Here is a 27,995-nt window from a genome sequence, read left to right on the forward strand (position 1 = left end):
CGTAGCCTCAGGATCAGGTCTTGCAGCCCTATTTCCTTTTGCTTGTGCTTTAGGTAATTCTTGAAATCCTTCCATGACGGAGGGAGCTTCTCAATTACCGCAGCAACTGCGAATGTCTCGTTCAGCTTCATGCCTTCGGCGTCCAGATCATGCAATATTAATTGCATATCTTGGACTTGAGATGAGACGCTTTTTGAGTCCACCATCTTGAAATCCAGAAATCGACCGACGATGAATTTCTTCAATCCAGCATTTTCGGTCTTGTATTTCTTCTCAAGGGATTCCCACAAAGATTTTGCCGTCTCCATATAACAATATACGTTATATAACGTGTTGTCCAAGGCGTTGAGTATATAATTGCGGCACAGAAAATCTCCATGAGACCACGCATCGCTAGCAGCCTTACTTCCTTCCGTAGCGGCTGGCGTGTCTTCGTGCAAAAACCATACAAGGTTTAGCGTTGTTAGATAAAACAACATCTTCTGTTGCCATCTTTTGAAGTCGGTTCCGGTGAATTTCTCCGGCTTTTCTCCGTGCGGAATGGTTGTCGGAATGACGGTCGGAACGACGGTCGGAACGGCCGTCGGAATGTCGTTGGTAGCCATATCAGTTTGCAGGAAATATCGTTTACGACTATTGTCTCCGGGTAGCTTCTGGAGTATGCAAACTGATCGTCGAGGCTAGTGTTCGACACTATCTCCGTAAACGATATTGCTCCGCTACGGTGCTTAACGGATTGTTGCAATTCGTTCCCAAGATACAACGACGACGAACGTCTCGGAATCGTAGCACTCCGACTTCCGAGACCAGCGAACCTTTTAGTAGACTTCTTGGACTCTTGAATGCACAAGATGAGATGAATGCTTGAGGAAGAGAAGAGAAGATTGAGTGAGTATTCCATCATCTGGAGGGTTCTATTTATACTGAACGAAGTGCAAAGTGCGCCTACAAAGCGCCCATTGCGCACGTGCGCACGTGGCAGGTGGCGGGCTCACAGGTGCGAGCACCTGCTCGCCCTGGGCTAAGAGGTCACCTGTCCTTTTATTTTTTTGTGTTAACTCCATTAACACATCTTCATTAATAAGTAGAGAATACACATCGAGAATTTCCGATGTGGGACTATTCTCCTATTCACTTTATTAATGAATAACAAATGTTATTTTGGGTTGACTTTAAACATTAATTTCTCATTCACCCTTAATCGGTTTTGAGCAAATTAATAATCTAAATCTATCTACGCGAATCGTAGATTTCAATTTTGAAGTCAATTACGACTTTCAACAATTGATGGCTTCCTTCCTCTAAATCATTTTGGTCCATTTAAGGCCCCAATATCCAACAAATGATACAACTTAAAGTTTTTTATTAAATTCAACACCAGCACATATTCTAAAAGAGCATCGAATCATGACATTCTTTTAGCTCCCTATGGAGTAACTAAATTCATATTTTAAAAATATTAAATTAAATAATATTAAATATGAGACGATGGATTTAGTCCTATCAAAATTTCTAGCCGTCAAGAAGAATTCCATACTTAGAAATCTAACTGCGGATGCAAAGGTAGAGTTGCAGAAATGTCGGATGAAGGGCAGAATTGTAAAAGTGAACTGATGACATGAGAGGGAGTAAACGAGCAACGCGTGAGCGAGGGCATCTCGAACTAGGGTTTTACTGCCCTAAGAATCGTTGTGGAATCGTAAGCTTTGGGCTTTAAATTTATTGCTCCAAATCGATGGAGGCGGTGGTAGTTGATGCTGGATCCAAGCTGCTCAAGATCGGCTTCGCTTCACCCGATCAAGATCCCGCCTTGGTTAGCATTTTGACGATTCTATTTGTTTTTCCATTTCCTTCTCCATATGAACGCTTTGATTCAATTTTAGCTGACTTGGGTGGTATTTATACCGGTGGGTTTGTTGGTTTACTATATCCTCATCCTTGGATGTCTTTTGGAGCATGATGTAGATAACGCCGACCAAGATGAAGCGCGTGCTGGAGGATGGAGATGGTGGTGGCGATGTATCGATGGTTGAGGAGGTGACGGCGGATCCTGTGGTGAGGGGGTTTATCAGAGACTGGGATGCCATGGAAGACTTGCTTCAGCATGTTCTTTACATTGACCTTGGTTGGGAGGTTGGAGATGAAGGGCAGATTCTGTTCGCCGAGCCGCTCTTCACCCCAAAGGTTTGTGAATGCAACCACTGTGTGCGGTTTTCAAGGAAAGTGTGTTTCCTGATTATTCACCATCTATTCCTGACTAATTGACAGATTGGAGCAGTACACAAGTTTATTGAATTGTATTCAGTGTACATTTTGAGCTCACACCAGTATCTGTTCAAGATGGAGACTTTGAACCATGCTATATGCAATTTAGAAATTTGACGTTTTCTACACAGAAACTTTATAATAGTGTTTTTTATGTTTTTTCATGTACTTCTACTTCTAATGTTAAGGTTATGTGTTATGCAATGGAAACTGATACAATATTGACAAAATTTAATACTCTCCATCATATGTGCATACTTGTCTGATTATGTCATGTATTCTATAGTTTTGTATTAATTTCCTCTTGTAAAACGATGGAGGGATTGAGAGAGATGTCTTACATAGAATACAAGCAGGATGGTTGAAATGGATGAGAGCTTGGGTGTTTTATGTGACCGTAAAATACCTCTAAAATTTAAAGAAAAGTTCTACAAAATCACAGTTAAACCTGCTATGTTATATGGAGCTAAATGTTAGGCTATAACTCGAGAGCAGAAGATGAGAGTTGCAGAGATGAGGATGTTAATATGGATGTGTGGACATACGGGAATAGACAAAATAAGAAATGAGAGCATTAGAGAGAAATTGAAGTTGTATCTATTGAGGAAAAACTCCAAGAGACACGTTTAAGAAGTATGGGCATGTACTTAGACACCAATAAATGCTCCAGTTAGGCGATGTAAGTTCCAATTAGGCAATGTGAAACTATGATAATCACACATATCAAACAAGAAAGAGACAGACAAAAAAAGACTTGGTTAGTAATAATAAAACAAGATAAAATTTATTTAAGTATAGATAATGATATAGTAAGAGATAGAGCTCAATAGCATAAAATGATCCACATAGCTAACTCTACCTAGTGGGATAAAGCTTGGTTGTTGTTGTTGTACTAGTTTCCTTCTTGATATACTGGGAAAATGTTTATGCTGGTATGTTGTCTTCATTTCTTCATGCTTATTTACATATGATGTATGTTTAATAATCGTTCATTGAGAAAATGAGCTAATATTCTCTAGTTTTGGTATAGTGTTTTAAATCCAAGTTGGCCACACCTGGAACTTACGTAATGAACTAACTGTTTTTTATTTAATTTTATTTATTGCTCATGTACATATTGGCACGCTTTTGCAGGCTATTAGAGAACAACTAGTGCAACTAATGTTTGAAACGTTCAATTTTTCAGGCTTTTATGCCTCTGAACAAGTGGTATTATCACTTTATGCTGTTGGACACATCTCTGGATGCACTGTTGATATTGGTCATGGGAAAATAGGTATTCAATTAGTGTGAACTAGTTGCTAGTGCCTGATGATTATTATACATACTTGCAAGGACTACATTTTCATTAGTTTATAGATTAGTTTTTTTTTATTTTTGGCTATCAACAAGTCCATTCTTATGCAAAAAGACAACTTAAGCTTGTTTTCCTTGCTCACCCGAAACTATTTACCACTATAAGTGATGTAACTATGCAACAAATTGGTGCTGCCATAATGGCAGTTAGATGGGGATAATTGACCTTTTTTCTCATCTTTTTGCAGCTTGTATTTGAATTTATTCTGATTCAAGGAAGCTATTACGACATGTCTAGTCTCCCAAATATTGACTGATAAATTTTGAGGAGTCTATGCTGTCTGTTCGTACATTTTATTTACTAACCTTTCCTTGAGTAATGTAAAGGTTTTTTTTTTCAATTTCCATAATGGTTCAGAATTCAGATCCTTAGTTTCTACTAATGTACTCATATTTCTCGTCACATTTCTATAATTCACCATTCTGAAAGTCTCCTAAGTCATCTGCAAAATGCAAATTCATGTCTGAATTCACACACACACACACACACACACACACACATATATATATATATAGGAATTTAAATATGATATAATGATTTTAAGATTGAAATCATTCCTCTGAATCTCAAACTGAACTAGTTATTATGCATATTGAGAAAGTGAGACCCTCTTAGGTGCCTGCCATGGACTTATGGAGCAATCTGAATTCATTCTGAGATAATTCAATATTTCTTTGTTTTGTTTTAATGTTTGTAATGGCATCTACACTTTGTTTCTATGATTCTCAACTATATCTGTCAACTGTGTTGTTAATATGAACATTCAATCTCAACAGACATTGCACCAGTTTGCGAAGGTGTTGTCCAGCACATAGCATCAAAAAGATTTCAGATTGGTGGAATTGATTTGACTAATTTACTAGCACAAAAACTTAAGAAATCTAATCCCTTAGTCAAGATTGACATTTTTGAGGTTGAGAAGCTGAAAGAGCAATATGCCTGTTGTGCAGAAGATCAAACTTCCTTTGAAGAAACAGAAAACAAATGCCCAACAGAGACTCACACCCTACCTGATGGATAGGTTTGTTGCTAGTTGATTTTCAATCATAGAGATGATATGTCCATTTCTTAGCGCCTTTGCACTCTTTCCTAACCACTTCTGTAGACACTATGTTTCTCAACATCTTTCATATGATAGACTATAACAATTGAACGAGAGGGCTATATTGTTGGAGAAGCTCTATTTGAACCATCTATCTTGGGTATAGAAGAGTATGGGATAGTTGAGCAGTTGGTTCGCAGCATATCAAGTGTTCCTTCTGAGAACCTTCGTCAATTGCTTGAAAATACAATGCTTTGTGTTGGTACAACATCTATGACTGGTATGCATTCCTGCTCTTTGGATGTTCTGTTCTCATTATTCCAGAATACTTTTAACCTTAAGTAGAATGGTACCTTATGAGCCAATGCATCTCCATTCTCACATTCTTGCAAGAATCATTTATTTCTGCAAAATCAAGTTGATTTTTAATTCTGGTAGTTTCACCCGTTCAATTGCTATCTCCAGGTTGGTGCTCATTCTAGTCTCTGTAAGAATCGATGATAGATTAATATGTTGTTTAATGTTTTAGTCCTTTAGTCCTTTATTTCTTAATTTGGATTTTCTATCTTGTTTTTCATTATATTTACTGTTGTTCCATCTTCAAATTGCCTTTGAATTTTAAATTTTCAGCAATTTCCTATGACAATCTTCTTACTAGTTATTTAACTTATTTCTGGTGCATGAATAAAACACCAGTTTTCTTTTGAATAAATCGCTATAATATACGATTTCCCTTAATGGTGTTTCCGAATAGCATGGAATCATAACAAGGAAGTGATGGTGGTAACAAAAAAAAAGCCTTGATAGAAAATCAACAATGCCAGAACATAAACGGGATTTAAGAACTATCACTTGGTAAAACCGAATAAGAGATGGGGGGAGATTGCTTGACTATGTGATGAAGAGACCCATGGTTGATGAAGAGGGTAATCTTGTAATTTCATTTATTTCCATCTTTTCCCTTTCTCTTCTTTGGCACAAATAAAACTTTTCACCTTCTCTTTCTGCTTCCTTTTTTCCCTATCTTCCTTTCCCTTCAGATTCCATCTTTCAGAGCTTTCAATCCTCATTAATCATCATCATATTTTCTATCAAATTCCAGTTTCAAGATTTACGAAGCAGGAAGTTGATTGCACTAGTGATTTCTCCTCACTTTCAGCTATCAAAACTGCCATTTGGGTAAATGTTTCAGATTTGTAGGAGTTGAGCCTTTCTGATTGCCAACCTCAAAATCTGCTAATTTTACGCAAAGCTTTGCACTCTTTCACCGTTACCGCCACCATGGTAAGCTTGTCTAGTCCTTACTAGACTCCTCATCATGGCCTTTGTGCCTCACAATCAACTACAATGGATGTTGCTGACCTCTGTTATGCCATGCTTGCCTCATGATCAACTTTGATGGACCTTTCTGGTGTCGCCTTCTGCTTATATATATCCGTTTAATTTCAGTTGATGAAATCAAATTGAATGATCATTTTCATTCTTGTGTTGGTTTCAATGGAGACGAAGACAAGAATAAATTTTCACAATGAAAGGAGTCTTAGTGTAATGGTAAAGTTGTTACCTTGTGACCTAGTGGTTACGCCTTCGAGTCGCTCAGCCCCTTGCAATGCAGGTAAGGCTGCGTATAATGGATCTTTCTCCGGGATCCCACATTAGTCGGAGCTTTGTACACCCATCTGCCCTTTTTTTTATAAAACATCACTTTAGTTAATAAATATTGCTTCATCTGACCTATTCAATAAGTAACATTGCATGGGTCATATGATCCCTCATCCAGCTTGCCTTATTTGTTTAGTCTGTTTTGCTTGTTAGCCCGTTCATCCTTCCCCCCTGCTTGCCTAATCAACTTGCCTGATATACTAGGTATGCCTAGTCCTTTGACCCATCCAGGCTACTCAATTCATATGGCCTCTCCGACTCACTTGGTTTGCTTGGGTCTGTTAAGCCCATCCAGCTCACTTGATTTGCTACCCCTCTCACCCTTCAGTTCATATTGTCTATTTGGCTCGTTTAATTCACTCTGTTTGTTTGGCCCATTTAGTCTCTTTGGTTCGCTCAGCTCATTTAAAAAAACCCTATACACTTGGTTCATCAACTCGCACAAACATATAGGGAATGGAATAACTGTTCTTGATATGTACCTGAAGGCCTCGTGTAAGCCTCAATGATCGATATATTGCTGTGAGGATCTTAGCCACGGATTTGCCATTTCTAGGTTTTGAAGAACGGTTTCAGAAAGAAGCAAATTTGTGCTCCTCGTCCATCCGCCCATCTCTCATAAAGGTATCTGCTGACAATCTGCACTTCCCATTTTGATATTCCATCATCTGAACACTCCACTAACCATTTCTTTGTTCCTTCAGCCCCAGAATACATGCCAGAGAATTTATCAAAGAACTCAGCCTGGATGGGCGGTGCCATATTGGCTAAAGTTGTTTTCCCACAGAATCAGCACGTAACCAGGGGGAGATTACGATGAGACGGGACCAACAATCGTTCACAAAAAATGCTTCTAGGCCTGGTTGAACTCACTCTGGGTGAGCGTCATTGTTGCCGCATCATCGGCTAAAGTTCCTTAGAAACAGCAAGTCACGGAGGGAGATTACAATGACCACCCACAACTGATCATAAAAAGTTGCTTCTAACCTGGCTCATCTATTAATTTAGATAATTTATGTTTGTAACTCTATTTTCTTGTTGCCAACGACAAGGAATGTACTGTAGAATTAGAGTCTTTCTATCATTGAACAACTGTGGAATGAAGTGTTTGCCATTTCCTTTTTCTTCTTTTGGACAAGATATAAATCTGTACAATCGTAATTAGTCGTTTACCTAGGAACAAAGTCAACTTATTTGCATGCAAAAAGAATACAATATCCTCTAAATACGCACAAGAATAAAAGGGGTTATTTAGTTGATGGATTTAGGAATGAGAGAATAGAATAATAGTAAAAGATGGTGTTTGGATTGTGAGTTTGAGAATGATAATTTAAGAATGATTTTTTGATTTATAGAAATCAACTAAACTCATAATTTATTTTTATTTCTATTCTCATTCTATCTTACTATTAAATTTATATTTGTAGTCATTTAATCAAATGTCACCTAAATGAGTGATTAGTGTAAAAACTCGAGTGATGGAACTCAATGACTCGAGTCCTTGCCATATCTGTTGTGAAAGCCAACCAAAGAAAACTGGTATTTCGAAGAGGAGACGATCTGACGGTGCAGACTGAAAGAGAACTCGAAGCAACTGCATTGCCATTTCCGTGTGGCATGTGAAAGAATTGTAGAACTGTTTTACATATAAATTAATTGAAATTATACCGAGGAATTCAATTAATTTGGCATGTGAAAGAGTTGTAGAACTGTTTTACTTTATATATATATATATATATATATATATATACAGAGATTGTATGCTGCGGTATCTTGCTGTGGCGTTTTTGCGACATTGCTATTGTGGCAGCCACGTCAACTAAAGCAGCCACGATTCCATGTCAACTAAAATCAAAACTCGGCCAAAACCAAAACTCTCCCGCCGCGACACTCCGCAGAAAACCCTAGCCGCTCCGACCTCTCCCCTCTCCTTCTCCACTCTCCCACCGCGACTACCCTCCTGCCCTAGCAGAAGCGAGTCGAGTCCCCGCGCGAAGAGAACCCCCGACCTCTCCCCCCTCCTTCTCCTCTCCTGCCGCTCTGTCGCGCGAAGAGAACCCCCCGACCTCTCCCCCTCCTCCTCTCCTGGCGCGAGCCCTAGCAGAAGCGAGTCGAGTCCCCTTCCGTCGCGCGAAGAGGCCTCTCCTGCCGCGAGCCCTAGCAGAAGCGCCTCTAAGTAGCTCTTTATTGGTAACTTTTCCAATATTTATGCGAACTGTAAATGAATTATCTCTGTTTGAGTCTAAATAGGTCCTCTCCTCTGAGTCCTAGCAGAAGCAATACAAGGTGACAACTCATTTCATCAGAAAATATTTCCATATTGACCAAAATTGTCCTTGATTTTTTTTTTCTCTTGCTTGCAAGCGTTATTTAAATTAGATCATTCCCACATGAACAAATGCAGTGGTATTTTACATAACTTGGTTCCTTTCCTATAAGACAGAAACAGATTAGGTTAGCTTCGGTGCAGAATGAATTATGGTTTGCATGAGAAGGTTGAAGTTTTTTTTAAAAAAAAAGTATATAAATGTTGAAAGTTTAAAATTGGACAACAACTTGTCTATTGAAGGAGATTATATATTAAAAAAATATTATTTTTATTACATATTGTTCTAGTGAAAAAATATTTATCCTAGAATCATAACCATCGCCAACCGTTGATATATGGACAATCAAAATATACAAGCAATCAAATCTATGGCGTTTAGCTGCAAAGTGACAGCAAGGCAGTGAAACAATCATCAACCATAGCACTTCATCCAAATTATCTGAAAGAATGTGATAACGTTCCTGAACATTGAGCAGATTAATATCAATAAATGACAAGATTTTTTGAAGTCCAACAAGCATAAAGTTTAGGAAAATGTCATTGTACCTTCAGTATAACTGAGAGAATTTTATATGCTTTTTTATGTAGTATCCCATCTTCATCCTATGATAAACAAGAATTTACTTAAATCACATAGTTTTGAGAGAAACTTGGAAATGGTAATTATCAAGACTGTGTGGTACCTGGAAAGCAAGCTCAATAGCCTTGAGCAACGAGTAAATCTCGGTATCATCCAGTCCAGGCAGAAGTGAAGATGCCAAGTCACTTTCTTCATCATTTATTTTGACTATATGTGCTATAAATACCTAACACCAATTACATGTACATGTAGTATTTTGTTTAATTCAACAAATTTTAATTTTTATATTGAATTAAACAGGGTTGGTGCCATAGCTGGATTTCAATAATAAAATGGTGAGCCATTTGATTTGATTTTAGCTTCCTATTTTAATTTCACAATATGTATTATAAGATTATAATTTATTTTTGAAATGTTTATTTATTGTAATATAGGGAAAAACATATGTGGTTTTTGTTGGACGGAATCCCGGTGTTTATGATAGTTGGGAAGACACTCATACTCAAGTTAACAAATATAGCGGTGCATTGCATAGATCATATCTCAGTAAAGAGGAAGCATTTAGAGCTTTTAATTCATACAAGGAGAAACAACATGGTTTCTTTGCCCCTACTGTCCAAAAATGTTCAAGCTCAACTTTGGGTTCAACTTCAACTGCATCCTCAAGTTCTAGTGAAAAAATGAAGTAGACTGAAGAACTAGCGAAGTTGATAAAAAGTCAGCTAGATTTAGCTGATGAATATCGTCGTAATGCAGCTAAGATCGCCGAGATGTGTGAAGAGATAAAAAAAAATGGACTCTGTTCATATTAGTGATTAATCGGTAGACTTCTTTATTTAGTTGTATAAATGTATTTTATGTTAGACTTTTTTATTAAGTTGGATGAATGTATTTGACAGGAGATTTTTTTTATTTAGTTGAATGAATGTATTTGACAGAGTTTGAATGAATGTATGTATTTGACATAATTTCTCCGTACATTGCCAAGAACCATTATGACCATATGACCAAAAGATAATCATATATTATCCAAAGTTTTTGTTTTGTGTATATAGCAGCTCCAGAACCATTATGACCATCAAATAGCTGAAAAGTAAACAGAAGTATCATGTTAATAAATATTCTGCAAGATCACAGAAAATTGGAGTTAGAAAATGTGTTTGCTAAAACAGAGCAATTGAATGTGACATTGCCGCCGAAACCTGCCAAGATGAGATAACGAATAGTATTCAGTTTTGTGTAGCTTGCATTATGGATCTGGACTTTATAGATTAGCATTGTTGCTCCAAAATTTGGAAGGTAAATTGCACAGAAGTAACTCTTCCTGATTCCAATCAGTGCAGCAAGGATTTGAAGAGTTGCTTCTGGTAGATAATTTGCATAGAAGTAACTCTTCTTGATTCCAACAAGTGGATATAAGGAATTGAACAACTGTTGTCCAAGTACTACCTTGAGTCTCTTGACCAAGTGGCATTCAGATTACAATTATCTTGTTTGTCAAAGTTTCTCACCTTACTATCCTATGGGCCTCACTAGTTGGAGACATTAAACTAATATCTAAACACTTGGAATAAAGCAACGCATGCTTCAGGATACAGAAATTGTAACACTGTCAAAAAAAGATTTTCCAACATTAATCATGTAGAATCTGACCACATTAATGCAGAATCATACAAGTATTATGTATTTTAAGCTACCATGTTTATGCCGTTAAATAGATAAATAGGTACAATCAAACATTTCCAACATTGTATATCTTTCTTACACGAAATAAAATAGGTACAATCAGACATTCCAGCCTTAAATCTAAACAAAATCAGCATCCCATTACAGCACAGTTGAAAACGTCTCAAGATTGCATAATGACAAACGTCTCAGTTGAAATCAGCATCCCATGCCTGTAAAAATCAGGACAAATAAAGGATGGAGTTAAGTATGAAATAGATAAATAAACAGACAATCATTTAGTGCAATTTTAAATTCAACATGAATCCAAGATAGCTTGTAAATTAATGGATTACTTCTTGTTATTCATCACCAACACAAATCTCAAAATCAAAAATAGGAAAAGAATTAACCATCAGGATTTTTTTATTATCATTTTACTAGTATTACCATTGCATTGGGGATACTGAGATCAAGGACTAAATTTATTGGTACAAACTAAGAGATAGAGTTATTGTATTTGGAAAATCAATGGATAAACTCAATATAAGAGGATGAACAAGTGGGCTAGAGTGTGTTGGATACAAATAATAATAATAATAAAACGCCAATGAGCACATATGGATAAACTTTATCCAATCCAACTTCAACAGCCATCTCGCCGTCCACAATCATGTCCCCATTGGACAACGACGCCTCTCCCTAACTCTGCAACTGACACTACAAATTTTATGCTATGCTGGATAAAGCACTCACCAGTAGCATTCAAAACCATGGCATGAGAACCTAGCATTTTCTTATATAAAGAGATGAGATTACTAAAAATTATAATTGGGATCAAGAATGTCTTCAAATCTTTGAAAATGAGGGTGTTATGAAAGATGAACAGAAAATTCGGTGCCAAATGGACTTTCAAATAAAAAACCAAGGAAAATCAATTTTGATGTTTGATTTGGACAAACGGCAAAACAAATCAATGAAAACTGAATACTGCAAAAATGAATAAATCATATTTAGATGATGTTAAAATAACATATTTCCCTATATATTTCCTAACAATATAAGAGTGGAATGCCAGGGGAAATCATAATGAAGTTACTTCATTAAGAGACATAATTAAGCTAATATACAATAGTAATATATGAATCGTGGAAGATATTAAACCACAAAGAAATGCACTAAAGATATCAAACATACAAAGAAATGCACTAAACCAATCAAACATACAAACAAAGAAAATAGATATACCAACCATAGATAATTACAACATCTTAGCGCATGTTATTAGAACCTGTAACAATAAAGATAATTTATTAATTTTATTCTCTCAATAAACAATAAACCACTATAATTTAAAAAATTAAAATTTTAATAGTACCGGCTATAGATCCCAAATCCGGTTCATATGTGTCGTCAAGACTGATATGATTATTATCTTCAATTGATCTGATAATTGGCACATTGTCATATACAAAAGATAATAAAATAAATTTATTTGCAAGAAAAATTGAATCGACACATACCCTTGTTGCAAATTGGGACAGTTACGCTTGTCACGTGACACTCCTCGAAGTCCGCATCCACGACAAAGCCTAGAATTTGATGTTGATTTTTTCCTTTGATGATTTTAATCTCTTTCCACTTCCCTTAGTTCTTACTACAGAAGGATCAATAATACTAAGAGTCTCATCCATTGAATTTTTTCTTTGACTTCTATCACTGCATGTTGTATTAATGGACATCTCTTGAATTTTGTTATAGATACAATCAAATTGTTCCTCCAAAAAGGTTGTCCTCTCAGTACTCAAAGATGCATCATCAACTAACACTGAAGCTTTATAGGATAACCTCGAGTGCCTCGACATCAAATATCTTTCTGAATCTCGATCATCAATGATATTTTGCTCTCCTAAAGCATACATTGCTCTAACTTTTGCATATCGCGTCCATCGTTTGAGTATATACATATCAGACAAATGAAACACGAAAAAAAGCTAACATATGTCTACATGGAATGCCCTCAAACTCAAATTTTCTACAGCTACACGATATGTAATCCCTTTGTTTGTCATGCATGAGCACTCTTGATTTTGAGGAAGAGAAACTTTGAAATTTCATCACGTGGTAAACCGCTGAGGCAACTTCTGTAAATGTTTGTTGCACATAATAACTATGACTCTCGATCATTTCACTTTGAAACTCCAGCCATTTCTTTTTTGTGTACAGCTTAACCATTTGACTTTCCATTGGCCAGGTCGTATTAACTTTGGGATTCTCATTCATATCAATATGGTCCACAACTAACTCGTTGTGTCTTTGGTGTCTCAGTGCTCTATTAAAACGTGTGATAAAATCCATTAATGAGTTCTTATTTGAGACATATTTCTTGAAAAATGCATGTGATCCTTCAGATCTTTGGCTACTTGACATTCCTGCAGAAAATACATGACTAAAATATGCTGGCACCCATCTATGTTGGAATTCATACATCAAGGACAACCAATCATTCTTCTCTAAGTTAGCTTCCTTGATAGTCTCTTCCCATGACTTCTCAAAATCATCAGGTGTTGTAGAATTTGCAATGATGTTCTTTATGCTGTGATAATGGTTTCGAAAAGTCAAAGGGTCTAATTTTTCTGAGAATTTGTTCAATATGTGCCATAAACAATATCGATGCACTGTTTGAGGCAAAACCTGTGCAATAGCTTTTGTCATTGCAAGATCCTGATCAGTGATGATAATGTTTGGTGCACCTTTAGGCATGACTTCTAAGAACTTTGTAAGCAACCAAACAAAAGATTCAGTTTTCTCATCACTAAAAAACCCACAACCAAAAAGAATTGTCTGATGATGATGATTAACTCCTACAAATGGTGCCAAAATCAAACCATATTTGTTGGTGTTATAAGTTGTATCAAATACAATAGCATCACCAAATACACTATATGCCCTTCTTGATACATGATCAGCCCAAAAGCACCTACTAAATCTGTTATCTGAATCAGTCTCGTAGGCAAAGAAAAAAGCTGAATTCTTCTCCTGCTCAGATGTAAAAAACTCGATAAGTGTTTCAGCATCAATACCCTTTTGTTCATCCCTTAGATTTCTCTCAAAGTTTCTAATATCAGTTTCTGTACAACCTACCCGTTCAGGGCCTCCATACTCTATCTCCAATAAATGAATTTGTTGACAAGTTGGTACATTGGCCTCTGAAAACTATTTTGTCAATGGTTTTTTGGCTGCAGAAACACTACGATGTGAGCGAAGCAAATGCACCTTTGATGGAGTTGAGAGCGGATGATTATGAGCTTCTATAAAGTTACAGATAATCCAATCGGGTCCCATCTGTTTCTTGACAAATGCAATATTTGCCTTACAACCCGTTCTAACTGTGCCACGTGCTCTTTCCCTTATTTGTTGATCAGGGTTTGGATGTTTATTGTGTCGCATTAGATCTGTATGTCCTTCTTTAAAGCATACAATTTGTTTCCATGTGACTTCATTTGTCATTTTGTTTTTCCTGCTCGTGCTATTCCTTGAACTAAATCCGGCTTCTCGTGCATATTGGTTATAGAACGAATATGCATCCTCTAAAGATGAGAATTCCATTCCAATTTTTGGCTTTCGATCATCTGCAACTTGGGGAATGAATTCCTTATCATCAACTCTATTTTCTTCCATTTCTGGACGCCCTCGCATTATATTTGACAATAGATAAATAAATAAAAACTGTTTAAATTAACAGAATAAAACAAAGGTGATTCTGATATAGACACAACATCAAATCATAAACAGGATATAAATAAAAACTGTTCCAATTAACAGAATAAAACAAAAGTGATTCTAATATAGTAGATGCATGATTTCCTAACGGAACATCAGCTAAGTTAAACATGGAATTGAATGTAAAAAATACAACTATAAGTTAAATATAGTACTGTTTAGGTTTCTAGTACTTGAATCTCAAGTTAAATGTTACCTCTCCCATTAGTGACATGACAGAAACAGATGCAATAAGTATTTACACACAATTGTTCTTTAGTGTAAATCTATACAACCCAAATTGTGCCCAGGTTCATCTTACTGACTTCATGGGCTGTGCCTAGCATAGCCCCTGACTGCCTGTGCCGTGCTTCATCTGGAATGACACAGAAATGAACCAAAGAGAAATCTTTGATGGAATTACCATCAATACATCATTACAACTCGTAACTGATTATCCTTTGTTTTACTTTTCTACATACTGTTTATTAAAGGAGCAGAGCAAATTTTCATATTGACTGTGGCCCTTGGCTCTATAAATGAAGTATTCAAATACCGTAAAGTGATTATTTGAACGAGATTGGAAAGATATTAACATTTCTAATGTGAATTGCAGATAGAACTGATTTGTCTGTTAAATGCAAGCAATAATCAACATTTTCTTTCATTATAGAAACCTTAACGAAATACAAAAAGAGAGAACATTAGAGAGCAATAAAGACCTACTTAGACTCAAACAGAGATAATTCATTTACAGTTCGCATAAATATTGGAAAAGTTACCAATAAAGAGCTACTTAGAGGCGCTTCTGCTAGGGCTTGCGGTAGGAGAGGCCTCTTCGCGCGGCAGAAGGGGACTCGACTCGCTTCTGCTAGGGCTCGCGCCAGGAGAGGAGGAGGGGGAGAGGTCGGGGGGTTCTCTTCCCGCGGCAGAGCGGCAGGAGAGGAGAAGGAGGGGGGAGAGGTCGGGGGTTCTCTTCGCGCGGGGACTCGACTCGCTTCTGCTAGGGCAGGAGGGTAGTCGCGGCGGGAGAGTGGAGAAGGAGAGGGGAGAGGTCGGGGGCGGCTAGGGTTTTCTGCGGAGTGTCGCGGCGGGAGAGTTTTGGTTTTGGCCGAGTTTTGGTTTTAGTTGACGTGGAATCGTGGCTGCCTTAGTTGACGTGGCTGCCACAATAGCAATGCCGCAAAAACGCCGCAGCAAGATACCGCATCATACAATCTCTGTATATATATATATATATATATATAAGTATTCACTGGTATAATATATGTATTTAGGGTTTCAAGATTTAGAGAAGATTTAAAAAATAAAAAAAATAAATTGAGGCCCCTAGATTTGATCCAAAAGCTTCAATGCTGCTAAAAAAAATTACCTAAGGCACCTCTAATGCATAGAGGCACCTAGGGCATGAACGAATCTGTAGGAAGTGGTTCGCAGCATATCAATTATATATATATATATATATCAATCTCGTACTTGACTAGGTGTGCGGAGTGTCCGAATGTTTGTAAGAGTTACGGACGGGAGTCGTGAACGGAAATCGAATCCTTTAAACTATAGGAAATGATTTTTTTTTTAAAAAAAGTGCCTATGAGTTGCCATTATTAGTAGACACTCGACATGAAGTTCTTGTGGAGTTTGAAGGACTCAATGAGTGAAGAACTCAATGACATAAAAACGTTATTCGATTGGTACAGAGCAACTTCCTAGAGCTTGGTGCGTTAGGTGCCTATGAGTTGCCTACGTTGAAGTGTACAACGCGTTTAACAAAGTAGGGCAACGGTTATATTTAAATTATAATTGAAAATTTTGTATTATTTAATAATTAAGATCTATGAATTATATAATATTTAGCTCATATGCTTGTTTATTCGCCTTGGCAAGGCAACGAGGGCATTGGCATGCCGATAAATAAAATATTTTAGTTCAAAGAACTTAAAATGCAAGATTAAGGAATGAGCTAATTAATCAAAATAAATTACGTGCATTTATTAATAATTATACACCAAATAAATCACCATCTTTTGAATAAAATGAAAGAATCACGGGTAAAATGTGCTCTATAAAATTTGAGGTAAATTGCATAAAGGCAAAATATTGAATTACAATAATTTGAATTTAAGTATTTATAAAATAACTAAAAAAAATTAAATTTTAGAAAACATCTGAAATATATAAAAAAAATCTTCATATTTAAACTGTTTTTTTTTAAAACTACTAAAAATAATATAATCGAGGGTGGAGGGCAATTTGGAAAATACAGGATGATCGAGGGTGGTTTTACCGAACAAGAAAAACAAAGGAAGATGCTTGAGCTCCCCAGGGCAACCACTGTCCCCGGATAAGAATGGCGGCAAGGGATCCTCTGCCAATCCCCCCCTTTGGATACGCGTACTCTCTCGCATGACCCAGGTACGATCCAAGGATAGAGGTCTCCATGTCGATCTAAGTCTGGTGAGCAGTAGATCCCTCTTGCTTCTCTTCTTCACCCTGATTTGTTCTTTCCTATGAGGTGAACCGCATCCGTGTTTTATCTCAATCGTTCCAAGATTACTTTTTTAGCCTGTGATAATACATTTTTACCAGTTCCCTTTGCTACAACCATTACTATTACAGATGAAGGATACTAATAATACAAATGGGGAATGTATAGATGATAGTTATATCACGATTCCTAATTCTTTGAGGTCAATGGGGAATGAATAATGTCCTATCCTTTAACAACCTTCTCATCGAGTTTGTGTTTTCTTCTTAACACAGATTTGTGTTGTTCTGTCTTAACATTGATTATTCTGTTTATAATTGTTATTTTTAAGTAAATTATCCCTTATTATTTATATTGTTATGTCATATTTATAACCTTATGTCATTGAGTTCAGATTTGGGAATCATCTCATATGTATGAGTTTGTGCCATGGTAAGATTGATACCAGATTACCAGCTTTCTAATGTTACAAGTACTTTGCCGAAATTGCAAATTCTTTTTGAAAAAAAAATATTCTTGCTCTGTAAGACTGTAGTTTTTGATCTTTTACGAAGTGGTATATTAAGATAGATTACTTCTCCAGAAGACTTCTCTGATATACTGGTGGAATTTGTTTGTCGTTTGTGTACACATTGGAATCTTATATATTTTGAAGAAGGGTAACTGTAGCTAATTGCTTAGAGTGGGAAATTTTTTTGTATTGCCCCAGTTTCTAATGATATGTTTTATGACGGAGAGAATGATGATGGAGCTTCCCCTTTAATCTTATAATATGGGAGAAATTTTACCATATGAAACATGGTTTTCTTCTTGCTATATTATCCCTGATGAACATCACTGTTATGTGGTTTTCATTTTGGATGTCAATCAGTGCCTTCGATTGGTTGCCTGTACAGATTGTCTGCAAAGGCTTTTTTTATGGATTCTATACTCAGGTTTCTAGTTGTCCTTGCACAATCTGAGGTGAAGCAATGTGCCAAAGATGATGTCTCTGGAGCTCATGGTTGTGTGTTTGGATTAATTTGTGTTTACACAGGTGTAAAAACAACCATATGAATTATCCGCACCCCTATAATAAAATGGCATATACTTAAGCCATGGTATGAGTTAGTTAATCTTTGCATCCTTCTTATTCAAACAAAATCATCACCAAATAAATAAAAAAGAGGCATAAAAGGGCCTAAACTGGGAAGGAAAGAGTAATACATTTAAGTCAATCAAGCTTAGCCTCAATATTGGTTAAATTTGTTGATCATGAGTATAAATTTGGTGGAACTAAATTAGTTCTGATTGCTGCAAACTAATTCTATATCCATACATCGAACCTTTAGTTGGACCATGTCAGTTATTATATATAACTAATTCTTCTCAGATAGATCATGTCAGTGACTTATCATGTATACTTGATTCCTCCTAACTAAAGCATTAATATCATGTCTCACCTTTGTGGTTCTTTATTTGAAAGACGTGTTGGTAGTTTTGAGAGCATGAAAACTAAAACGAAGTAATTAAAATAATAATGCGGAAACCATAAACACTCACATTGATCTCCCAAAGAACCGCAACCGAAGACGTCGGTCGATGAAGTCGCCGATGAACCGTCGGAGACGTCGCTGTTGCTGTCGCCGAAAAGATCACCACACGGAACCTTCTCAGACTCTTCCACAAACCAAATCCCGTCCCTAGCCGTTCTCTCTTTGCTCACTGATCACCTCACGCCTCTACTCGCTGATTACCTTCGCATCAACCTCTGCCCTCTCTGATTGCCTTGGATGCCTTTTATAAGAAGGCTGAAGAAGACGAAGGGAAAAGGACACCCCTTCGTCTCCTTGGCGTTTCCAGCAAACTGCCGTTTGCGGCAGCGAAAGGGACGAACCCTTTCGTCTGCCAAGTATAACGCCCAACATCTCCCACTCGTCCAAGTCAATCCATATGGTCACATAGACCATGTCAGTCACATAGACTACAAGGTGATCAAGTTACGAAGACTGGAGCGAAATTAGTCACAAAGACAAAATAAGTCACGAAGACTTTATGAGGATCAAGTCACGAAGACCAGAGCAAAATTTAGTCACAAAGACCAAATAAGTCACACAGACTTTATGAGAATCAAGTCACGAAGACCAGATCAGAACATCCATTCCATACATTAGGGAAAATGGTTCGTGCGACAGCAAGCACAGTGAGCATTCAATTGCTAAGAAGATTGTCACACCTTACTTAGCTGCTCCATAGAATAAATCAGAGACATAAATGTCCATAGAACGAATCATAGACATAAATGACTTGCCTTTACCCCAGATTAAATTATTTACATCATCATGAACATCTCTAATCCCTTATATTGACCATATGTCAAGAGTATGTTCAACACCTCCAATCAAACAAATTATTCATAATTACATTTTATGTACTGAACTAAAAATGTAACCGGTACCAGTGAATAAATGTCGCAAATGTAAATCAATCTTAATCTTCCTTTTTAGCTAGAATCCATTCACTCTAATCAGTTGCTTTCCTAGTTATGCTTCATAGACCGAATCATCCATAGCCAATAGGAAACATGCTAAAGTAGCAGACACTGATCAGAACTTCAAGTAGACAGCTAAATAGTCACTTAGGGTAAAATCGAGATTAACTTATAATCTCAAGGGTCTCACATAGTAGAGAAGCAGGGATCCATTCTCCTACAACCCTTGTCGCCATAGCACATGTGGTATGAATCACATGCTACGATGTTATTTTCTTTACCAAAAAGAGCGCATGTTTTTCCCAATTTTAACATCGTACAGATTTCGATCTAGACATTCCCAATGTCTAATCCTGAATTCAACATATGAATTCTAATCCGGCTTCAAACAGATTCAGTAAATGGTGGGTGCATTTACTCCAATCATTACACAAATGATCTCATCTTGACACAAATATCAAGGCGACCTTAACTTATGGGTATGTCTCTATTCACAGCTACAAAAGCTGTCCCATAAGCAACGGTCTTACCTCTATTCGTACTTAACAAATAGAGATGATTGTCCATGTGAGTGGACCAATCCCACTCTGCCAACATGCTTATCGAGACTTTTATTCGAATGTAACCAAGACATATACACTGAATAGATCATGGAATTTTTCATTTATCAAAATGTCTTTACAATTGTTACATTCTCCGAAGTCCCAAAGACCTCATATGCCCATGAAATGACTCTTTAGTCAATGGCTTAGTAAAAGGATCAACAAGCATATTTCGTGTAGGAATGTACTCAAGAATAATCTTTTTCTTGTCAACAATATCCCTTACAAAATTATATTTAATTTCTATATGCTTGCCTTTGCTGTGATATTTGGGATCCTTGGAAAAAGCTATCGCAGCTTGACTGTCACAGCACACAGTAACAGGACTCCCACTATCCTCAGCAATCCTCAGATGCTTCAGGAACCTTCTTAGCCAGACAACCTCTTGCACAGTCGCTGCACAAGCCACATACTCAGCTTCCATTGTCGACAAGGCTACACAAGCCTGCTTCTTGCTGTTCCATGAGATGGCACCATCATTCAGCAAGAAGACATAGCCAGATGTGGATTTTCTGTCATCAAGGTCCTTTGCCCAATCTGCATCTGAGTAGCCACTTAGACTTATATCTGATCCTTGGAAACAGAGGCAATAATCAGCTGTTCCTTTAAGATATCTGAATATCCTCTTCACCGCTTTCTAGTGTCTCGATCCTGGGTTTGACTGGAAACGACTAACTAAGCCAACAGCATAGCTTATATCGGGACGAGTACACAACATAGTGTACATTAAACTACCAATAGCACTGACATATGGTTTCTTCTTCATTTCGGCTATTTCCTCAGGAGTCTTGGGATACATACTTTTGCTCAAGACAGTACCTTTCGCAATAGGCGTCTGTTCAATGTTGCAATCTGACATATTGAAGTGTTGTAGCATCTTAGTGATATAAGCTTCTTGAGACAAACCCAAAAGCCTCTTTGATCGGTCTCTAACGATCTTCACTCCTAAGATGTACTCTGCTTCTCCCATATCTATTATGTCAAATTGTGATGAAAGCCAACTTTTGACTTCTATCACACTCTTTATGTCACTTCCAGCTATTAGCATATCATCAACATATAATGATAAAATGACAAACTTTCCTTTTTCCTTTCTTAGGTAAACACAATGATCCTCATTGATCATTTCGAAACCATAAGATAATATTACTTCATTAAATCTTATGTTCCATTGTCTTGACGCTTGCTTTAGCCCATATATAGACTTCCGAAGTCTACATACTCTTTTCTCTTGGCCTTCAGCAATATAACCTTCTGGTTGTACCATATAGATTTCTTTATCAAGATTATCATTAAGGAAAGCCGTTTTTACATCCATCTGATGTAATTCCATGTCATAGTGTGCTACTATAGCTAGGATGACACGTATTGACACAAACTTTACAACTGGGGAGAATGTCTCTTCAAAGTCAATACCCTCCATTTGGGTATATCCTTTTGCAACTAATCGAGCTTTGTATCGATTAATCGATCCATCTGCTTTCCTCTTTATTTTGAGAATCCACTTATTCCCAATAGCCCTTCGGCCCGGAGGAAGATCGACTAAATCCCAAACTTGATTCTTCCTCATTGACTCCATTTCTTCATCCATTGCAATTTTCCATTCTTTTCTAACTGAGCTTCTCAAAGCTTCCTCAACTGTTCGAGGTTCCTCATCATCAACTGGGAGAACCATCAATGCCTCATTCTCAATATTAAACCTTCTCCGAGGAATAATCTGACGACTACTTCTTCGAAGGTTAGACTGTTGAGAAACTGACTTATTCAGTGGCAAATTACTCCCACTCGGTTGACTAGATTCAGGCATCTCCTGATTTGTTGATAAAGGAACATTATCCTCCTCCTCTATCTCATATAGAGGAATTGTTTTATCAACTTCACCTCGTGTTGGGAACTCAGTTTCTAGAAAAGTAGCATCTCTTGACTCTATCTTAGAGATGGTTCCATCTTGTCGCTCACCAATAAAAACATAACCCTTAGAAGTCTCAGAGTACCTTATAAAGATACACTTCTTACCTCTGGGTCCTAATTTTCCATATTCGTGAGTCTTATCATGAACATAGGCAGCTGACCCCCAAGGTCTCAGATTACTCAAATCCGACTTTCTGCCTGTCCAACGTTCATGTGGGGTAGATGGAACTGACTTTGAAGGCACTTTGTTAAGTATATAGGCCGCAACTAATAATGCATCTCCCCAATAGGAGATTGGAAAATTAGCCTGTGCAATCATAGACCTAACAATTTCAAGAAGAGTCCTATTTCTTCTTTCAGCAACCCCATTTTACTGTGGAGTTCCAGGGACAGTTAGCTGTCTAATAATCCCTTTCTCATTACACATTGTCTTGAACTGATTAGACAAATATTCTCCTCCACGGTCAGTGCGCAAGGTTTTAACCTTACGTTCCAATTGATTCTCAACTTCGTTTAAGTAACGAATAAAGCAATCCAATGCTTCAGATTTGTGAGAAATCAAATACACATGACCAAAACGTGTGAAGTCATCGATAAATGTAATGAAATAAGAACTCCCATTTCTAGCCTTCACATTCATTGGACCACAAATATCCGAATGAATTAATTGCAATGGTGATTCGGCCCTAATAGCCTTACCAAATGATTTCTTAGTCGTCTTTCCAGCAAGACAATGCTCACATATAGACAAGTTAATCTTAGCATGAGTGCCTAAGAGGCCCTCCTTAGCTAATCTATTCATTTGTTCTTGTCCTATATGTCCCAATCTAGCATGCCAAATTTCATCATTAACATTAACATTAGCATTACTAGTAAGAGCAATGTTTGAAAAACAACTATTATTATTTGGTTGTACATCAAGAACCATAAAACCATTTGTTACATAACCATATCCAATTAACACAGAGTTAATTCGAAGTTCCACACAACGGCTATAAAAATTTACATTGTAACCTAAATCAAGAAGACAAATAACGGAAACCAGATTCCGTCGAATCTCAGGAGCGTATAGGACATCATGTAGAAACAAGGTGCCTCCACCACGTAGGTTGAGCTTGCAAGTGCCAATTCCTTTGACTTCTATTCTTGCATTGTTTCCTATATATATCAATTTGTTGCCAGCTGGTACCCGACGGTACTCCACATATGTAGCTCGATCACGAGCTACGTGGTTCGTTGCTCCTGAATCTACAATCCACAAAGGATACGAATCAGCTAACAACACTGTACTTGCAATATATTGCTCGTGGAAAGAAGACAAAAATGGATTTACCTTTTTAGGCTCAGTACAATCCCGAGCAAAATGACCCTTCTTGCCACAGTTGAAGCAGGTCAACTTGCTCCTAGGTTTTTGTCCATTTTTCTTTCTTTTTTTCTTGATTTGGTTTTTCGCAGCAACAACATTAACCTCCTTTCCTTTCCCCTTTCCTTTCTTGAACCACTTGTTCTTATTCTTGGAACCAGAACCTTTAGCTACAAAAGCTTGACCCGAAATCCTTGCGGATTCAATCCTCTCCGCCTCAAGTTCCACATGGCGTGAGACATCAGTGAAAGTCTTGATACTCTCACTATGGGTCAGATTCTGTTTCATCGTTTCCCAAGAATCAGGAAGGGAACGGATAACTGCCTGAACCTGTTGTTCATCGGTCAACGTATAACCTGCAGTCTTCAGCTCTCGAATCATGTTACCCATCTCCCTGAGATGTTGGGCCATGGTAACATTCGAGCGCTTCTTACAACTATCAAACTTGATAGTTAGCTGACGGAGCTTACTCAGACTGACTCCACTGTACTTCTCTCTAAGGGCTACCCAGACAGCATGAGCCGATGGTAATGGCTCATACTCAAATACCAGGTCATCCACCATTGAACTAATCAATATACCCTTAGCAATGGAGTCCTTCCTTTTCCATGCCTTATAGGCATCAAGGTCACGTCTGTGCTGTGCTGTGGAACCCTCAACCGGTTCCTCCATGATTTGGTTTACAGCCTCCAGAACTTCTTGTTCCTCAAGAACATATTGTATCTTGAGGTGCCAGATTTTGTAGTTATCCCCATATAATTTCTCACCCTTATTGAGTTCAGCTATGATGTTTTTAGTTGCCATGATCTACATAAATAAACAAATTATTTATTATTTCAGTGTAATTCATATATGTGCAACTATTTATTGACTCAGTGTAAATTAGAGTTAGTTTACAAAATCAAGTGATAACATTGTTTCCACTCATCATTTGTATGTTCTAATCTAATCAACACTGATCAATTATATTACACATATCCCAACTAATGAACAAATCATTTTATATGAACGAATCATATTTATATGAACTAATCATATCATGAAATGAACTAATCATTTCCAAGTTAGTTAACATATAACATAACTTTTATTATATAATTCTGTTCGTACAAACCAATAGAAATTATTACATGACTCAAAAACTAGATGAGCTAACACTGTTCGTACATAACGACAGTAACAGAACACTAATAAACTAGATAAGCTAGCACTACTCCCACTAGGATAAATGCTAGAGCAGTGGGTAATTGCATCTCATTTCTCCCAGATTCTATGATAGGTGGATCAGCCTCAGATGTATCCATCAGCTCCATCTCTGGATCTTCTACACACTCCTGAGGATCCTCCTCTGATCCTTCGGGATCCATCTCTAGATCCTCCTCAGGATCCATCTCTGGATCGTCCTCGGAATCCATCTTTGGATCTTCCTCAGAATCTTCAGGATCCATTTCTGGATCCTCTTCAAATTCTTCAAGGTTCATTTCAGGATCATCTTCAGATTCTACAGAATTTGGATCCTCCTCTAAATCTTCAGATTCTATTTCTGGATCTTCTTCAGATTCATCAGGACCCCATTGCAGATGAAGTAGCTGTCTGCACATCTCTGAGTATGAGATGTGCCCATCAGAATCATCCCAAAGTTGGAATGCTATCTGCCTCAGATGTTCCGATAATGAATAAACCAGAGAAAATCTTCTTTCTGTTTCCTAAACGGGATACCCTTCTTGCTCGAGATTCCAGAACAACCAATCGAGCCGACCAATAAGCCTACCGACTCCGTGATCCAGGTCATATTCCAGCTTCTTGATCTCCTCCCACAGCTCATGTTGTCGTTCATAGCGACCAGTCATCGTGTATATCGTTCTTTGTATCTGGAATTGAAAAACATGATGTCAGTACAAAACCGACTGACCAGTACAAAACCGGTCAAATTCAATTCCCACATATAGAACAAAATATACAGTATACACAAGCAATTAAGAAAAACAAATTTCCTTATTTTGGGGAGTCTTATGTGACTGACACATTGGATTGGTCGATCATAAATCCGAATCTTAAGCTTAATCTATTGTCCTTATTAGAACTAATCTAATTGGACCTATGTTCTGTTTTCGTTTAAGCCCATTTGAGTCAATCACAGACTTATTAATCAAACTCAGGTCCGTTTGATTTATTCAATTGCCCATTGAATTAAGTCTGACTCATTAGAACAAATCCAATGTTTTTGATCAAATTTGACACAACGGAACTAATCCGGTCATATTTGATCAGCCCAACTTCTGTAATCAAGAATACCCAATTAATTCAATAATAAACCGGACTGGTTAAACCAACAAATAATTTAAACCAGCTTTAGGTATCATTGAATCAAATTGGTCTGCCTAAATCAATTAATAATTTAAACTAGACCTGAGTTTGATTGATCAAGTTGGTAGGGTTCTATTTCCTGTAAATTGAACCATAATTTAATTAAATATTTATTTATTAATTAATAACACATTTACTATATGTATTTAATTAATTAATAAAAATATTTAATCAAATATACCATCTGTTCGGAAAAAAAAAGTGTGCATGCCCCTTTTTTTTCTTACACGTTTTTTTTTTTTTTTATATATTTAATCGATTCAAATTCGTAATTGAATCGATTCAAAAATAAAAAAAATTTGCATGCCGCACTGTGCTTCGTCAAATACAAGCACTGTTCATTCCTTTTTCATTCGATCTTTAATCGATTCAGATTTTGAAATGAATCGATTCAAATATCGAAAATATTACTGTGCATGATTTTAAATCGATTGACGAATCGATTCAACAAAGCACTTGCCGTCAATTGAATCGATTCAATTCTTTATTCAATCGATTCAAATATTTGAATCGATTGAACAATCGATTCAAACAAAAAATACACGCTGTTCGAAGTAATTAAAATAATAATGCGGAAATCATAAACACTCACATTGATCTCCCGAAGAACCGCAACCGAAGACACCGATCGATGAAGTCGCCGATGAACCGCCGGAGACGTCGCTGCTGCTGTCGCTGAAAAGATCACCACACGGAACCTTCTCGGACTCTTCCACAAACCAAATCCCGTCCTTAGCCGTTCTCTCTTTGCTCACTGATCACCTCACGCCTCTACTCGCTGATTACCTTTGCATCAACCTCTGCCCTCTCTGATTGCCTTGGACGCCTTTTATAAGAAGGCTGAAGAAGACGAAGGGAAAAGGACGCCCCTTCGTCTCCTTGGGGTTTCCAGCAAACTGCTGTTTGCGGCAGGGAAAGGGACGAACCCTTTCGTCTGCCAAGTATAACGCCCAACAAGACGAGCATCAAATAATTGACTCTTCCTGCAGCTTCTTATGATAATTAAAGGGCTCTTCAGGAGGTATGAGAGATGGAATCCTGTACACCCCACTATTGGCACATTTTGGGGAATGGGCATAGGTGTGGGATGTGGCGTGGGATGGGGTCCTGGTTTTAGTCCTGAGGTCATTGGATATGTCGGAGCAGACTGTGGTGTAGGATTCAGCGTGGGCATTACTCTGGCTGGTATCGGTGTTGGCCTTCCCCGCAATGACCTTTTTCAAATCCTATACAATGGTATGTCTCTATCCTTGTCTTGTTTTCCTAAGTGTGACTACCCCCTTATCATTTTATATCTTTACAGTACTAAACATCCATCAATCTTTTGGTTAGGAAGCGAATAACCCCCACCACAGAACTAACCTATACCCATTTTGTGCATCTTTTTTATGCTAGTATGTTCAATGTTGTAATCTATCACTTTGGATATGTAAGAATGGTAATAGTCGATAGGTCATGGTAGCCTTTGGTAACAATATTTTCTCTACTAGTAAATGATCTTGGAATTGATACATTAACCAAACATAGAATAGCAATTTGTTCTCAAGGCCTCCCTAGTAACTTAACAATCAGTGTAGATTAGGAACAATATCTGAGATGTCGACTCCACATTATGTTTTATAGCTGCTGCAGTAATCTTCTATCCAATTGGAACTTGTTTAATTCATGGCATAAGTTATGAAAGATAAGAATGGATACTTGACATATGGACTAGAAATGTATGATGACGGATGTTTTAGCTACTACAACAAAGGCTGCTCCTTTCGACATGGCAAAAGTCTTCCACATTTATCGTCATGAAGGGCGTCGCAGAGGATAGTTTGAACTTTGTTGCACCTCATATATCTTTTTTGAGGAAAGAAACTAGCTGGAGGCTCTCGAAGCTCAAGTCAAATATTCATGTGCAGGGAACTGAGTTAAACAAACTTAACACTGTAGTATCAAAGAAGATTCAGTCTACTTTAGAGTGTTTAGAAGCCTTCAAACAGAATGTCTGGCAGCCTCCAAAGGATCAATAAGCAGATTGCAAGTGTTCAATCTTTGGATGTGTGAGCTTCTTCTTTGGTATACAAGGCTAATTTGTATGAAAATTTTAAGTGTAGAGGCAGCTAAATTCAAGATGGAGCTACATGTTC

At 37.3% G+C, this 27,995-nt stretch overlaps 1 protein-coding gene, 1 long non-coding RNA gene and 1 pseudogene across 2 annotated transcripts; all 3 read left to right on the top strand.

Moving 5' to 3' along the window:
• Positions 1-1,557: 1,557 nt before the first annotated feature.
• On the top strand, positions 1,558-7,450 carry LOC122036198 (annotated as a pseudogene).
• Positions 7,451-8,456: 1,006 nt separating this feature from the next.
• LOC122010435 lies at positions 8,457-9,901 on the top strand. The gene is made up of 3 exons (XR_006119895.1): positions 8,457-8,516; positions 9,536-9,570; positions 9,670-9,901. It is a non-coding gene; the product is annotated as an uncharacterized LOC122010435 (long non-coding RNA).
• Positions 9,902-16,869: 6,968 nt separating this feature from the next.
• On the top strand, positions 16,870-27,967 carry LOC122036206 (cadmium-induced protein AS8-like). The gene is made up of 4 exons (XM_042595472.1): positions 16,870-17,116; positions 26,850-27,117; positions 27,484-27,491; positions 27,639-27,967. Exons 1-4 carry the CDS (start codon positions 17,066-17,068, stop codon positions 27,876-27,878), a joined length of 567 nt encoding a protein of 188 aa, XP_042451406.1. The 5' UTR covers positions 16,870-17,065; the 3' UTR covers positions 27,879-27,967.
• Positions 27,968-27,995: the final 28 nt, after the last annotated feature.

This window comes from Zingiber officinale, chromosome 1A (genome assembly GCF_018446385.1).
Source record: "Zingiber officinale cultivar Zhangliang chromosome 1A, Zo_v1.1, whole genome shotgun sequence".
Taxonomy (NCBI): domain Eukaryota; kingdom Viridiplantae; phylum Streptophyta; class Magnoliopsida; order Zingiberales; family Zingiberaceae; genus Zingiber; species Zingiber officinale.

Excerpts from the sequence above, each read along its gene's own strand:
- LOC122036206 (XM_042595472.1), top strand. The coding sequence starts at position 17,066 with ATGACCCAGGTACGATCCAAGGATAGAGGTCTCCATGTCGATCTAAGT. Across the intron at positions 17,117-26,849 it reads TCCATGTCGATCTAAGTCTG|CTTCTTATGATAATTAAAGG; the intron begins GTGAGCAGTAGA and ends CTCTTCCTGCAG.